This window comes from Lipotes vexillifer, unplaced genomic scaffold, assembly GCF_000442215.2.
Source record: "Lipotes vexillifer unplaced genomic scaffold, Lipotes_vexillifer_v1.1 scaffold2194, whole genome shotgun sequence".
Classification (NCBI taxonomy): domain Eukaryota; kingdom Metazoa; phylum Chordata; class Mammalia; order Artiodactyla; family Lipotidae; genus Lipotes; species Lipotes vexillifer.
Genome location: NW_006777784.1, coordinates 861,227 through 863,311, shown reverse-complemented (window position 1 = coordinate 863,311; position 2,085 = coordinate 861,227). Strand labels below are relative to the sequence as shown.

General features: G+C 63.8%; 1 protein-coding gene across 1 annotated transcript in view; it reads left to right on the top strand.

The window, feature by feature from the left end:
* IRS2 (insulin receptor substrate 2) overlaps positions 1-2,085 on the top strand; it is a gene marked incomplete at its 5' end in the record, with an annotated part of 98,808 nt that overhangs the window by 3,010 nt on the left and 93,713 nt on the right. Inside the window, one exon of the mRNA XM_007451284.1 lies at positions 9-915. Within this exon, the coding sequence (XP_007451346.1) occupies positions 9-915 (907 nt within the window). The remainder of the gene's footprint in view (positions 1-8; positions 916-2,085) is intronic.

Below are 2,085 nucleotides of genomic sequence, written 5' to 3'. Positions count from 1 at the left end.
CCCCGCAGCCGCCGCCCCCGCCGCCCCCGCCCGGAGAGCTGTACCGCTTGCCTCCGGCACCACCCTCCCAGGGCCCTGGCGCGACCTCCTCTCTGTCCTCGGGGGCGGGCGACAGCGGCGACTACACCGAGATGGCCTTCGGCGTGGCTGCCACGCCGCCGCAACCGATCGCCGCGCCCCCGAAGCCCGACGGGGCCCGCGTGAGCAGCCCCGTGTCCGGCCTGAAGAGGCTGAGCCTCATGGACCAGGTGTCGGGGGTCGAGGCCTTCCTGCAAGCCAGCCAGCCCCCAGACCCGCACCGCGGGGCCAAGGTCATCCGCGCGGACCCGCAAGGGGGCCGCCGCCGCCACAGCTCGGAGACCTTTTCCTCGACCACCACTGTGACCCCCGTGTCCCCGTCCTTCGCCCACAACCCCAAGCGCCACAACTCGGCCTCGGTGGAGAACGTGTCTCTCAGGAAAAGCGGCGAAGGGGGTGGCGGCGGCAGCGTCCTGGGTGGCGGTGACGAGCCCCCCACGTCCCCCCGCCAGTTGCCGCCGCCGCTCCACCCGCAGGCGCGGCCCTGGACGCCGAGCCAGCCCGGCGGCTTGGTCGGCTGCCCCGGGGGCAGTGGCTCGCCGATGCGCCGGGAGACCTCTGCCGGCTTCCAGAACGGCCTCAACTACATCGCCATCGACGTGAGGGACGAGCCGGGGCTGTCGCCGCCCCCGCAGCAGCCTCAGCAGCATCCTCAGACGGGAGACAAGAGCGCCTGGGGACGGACCCGGAGCCTCGGGGGTCTCATCGGCGCGGTAGGGGCCGGCAGCACCGGCGGGGTGTGTGTAGGGCCCGGCCCTGGCGCCCTGCCCTCCGCCAGCACCTACGCCAGCCTCGACTTCTTGACGCATCACCTGAAAGAGGCCACGGTCGTGAAAGGTGAGACCCCTGCGGCTGGTGGAAGAAGGGTGGGCACGCGAGGGCTTCCGTGGCTAAAGCCTCTTCCCTTCTTTGGTACCTCGACCTAAATGCCAGAGTACGGGCGCAGGTTTCCTGTTCTATTTCAGTTTTGGCCCGATGTCAGCTCTCGAACCCCAGAGACCTTGCCAGGAGCACTCAGGTCATCTTTGAGTTGAGTGTGAATCTTCGGACTCGGGAGACTTTTGATTTGTTTTCTTGGGCCCAGACTCCCCGTCTTCCTATGAACACACCTGGCAGGTGCCCCCAGGTCAGCCTCCCAGGGGGGAGGCAGGCGGCAGAGGGGGTCTTCTCCATCTGAGAGGTGGGAAACTTGTGCCGGGAGGGGACTTGGAAGTTCCAGCAGCTCCCAGGCCATAGCCTTCACCTTTCTCTTTGTTTTCCTGGAGCCGGGCCCAGCTGACTCTTGCCGAGCCTCAGAGTTTATAAAACACAGGCCCAAAAGTTGTTTAGGAAACGAACATCCATTTTGGTGACTGCTGTAGGGAACAGTGAACCATTTCAAGTTTACACGTAGCCTGTGGGAGCTTTTCCACCAGAGACGTTCCTTTGCTCCGAACAGGCTGAAATGGTAACGCTGCTTAAACACAGCTCAAAAGCAGTGGTCCTCCAACTCGAGCCCACCTGGGAGTCACCTGTAGAGTTTGCTGACCCCCGGACGGCCGGGCTAGGTGAATCCCCGAGATTCCAGTGCAGTGGGTCTGGGATGCGGCTCCCAGTGTGCTTTTCCTAAGAAGCCCCAAGATTGTACTGGTGCTGCCAGTTTGGGGACCATGGCTGGGAGCACCTGCCGCAGTTAGACCACCTGAGTAGGCTTGAGAAATGGCCTGTGGGGGCAGCCCAGGCGCAGTCATGTGAAGCGGCCAGTGGGCGGGGCCCAGGCCCCCAGCATTTTTCGGCCGCCCAGGTGATGTGAATCTGGGCTTCAGAGGAGACAGTGAAAGATGACCATGCTGGTCTTCTCAGGAACCATTGGATGGGATGGTGTCCAGTATTGTTCTTTGCGGTCTCATCACAGATCCAGAGGGAGAGAGAAGTGCTTGCCTTGCACCTGCAGGTGCGTCCTGACTGTCTCAGAGGTCCTGACTGTCTCAAACTTTGAATGATGCGGTGGACGAGAGGTAGGGTGGG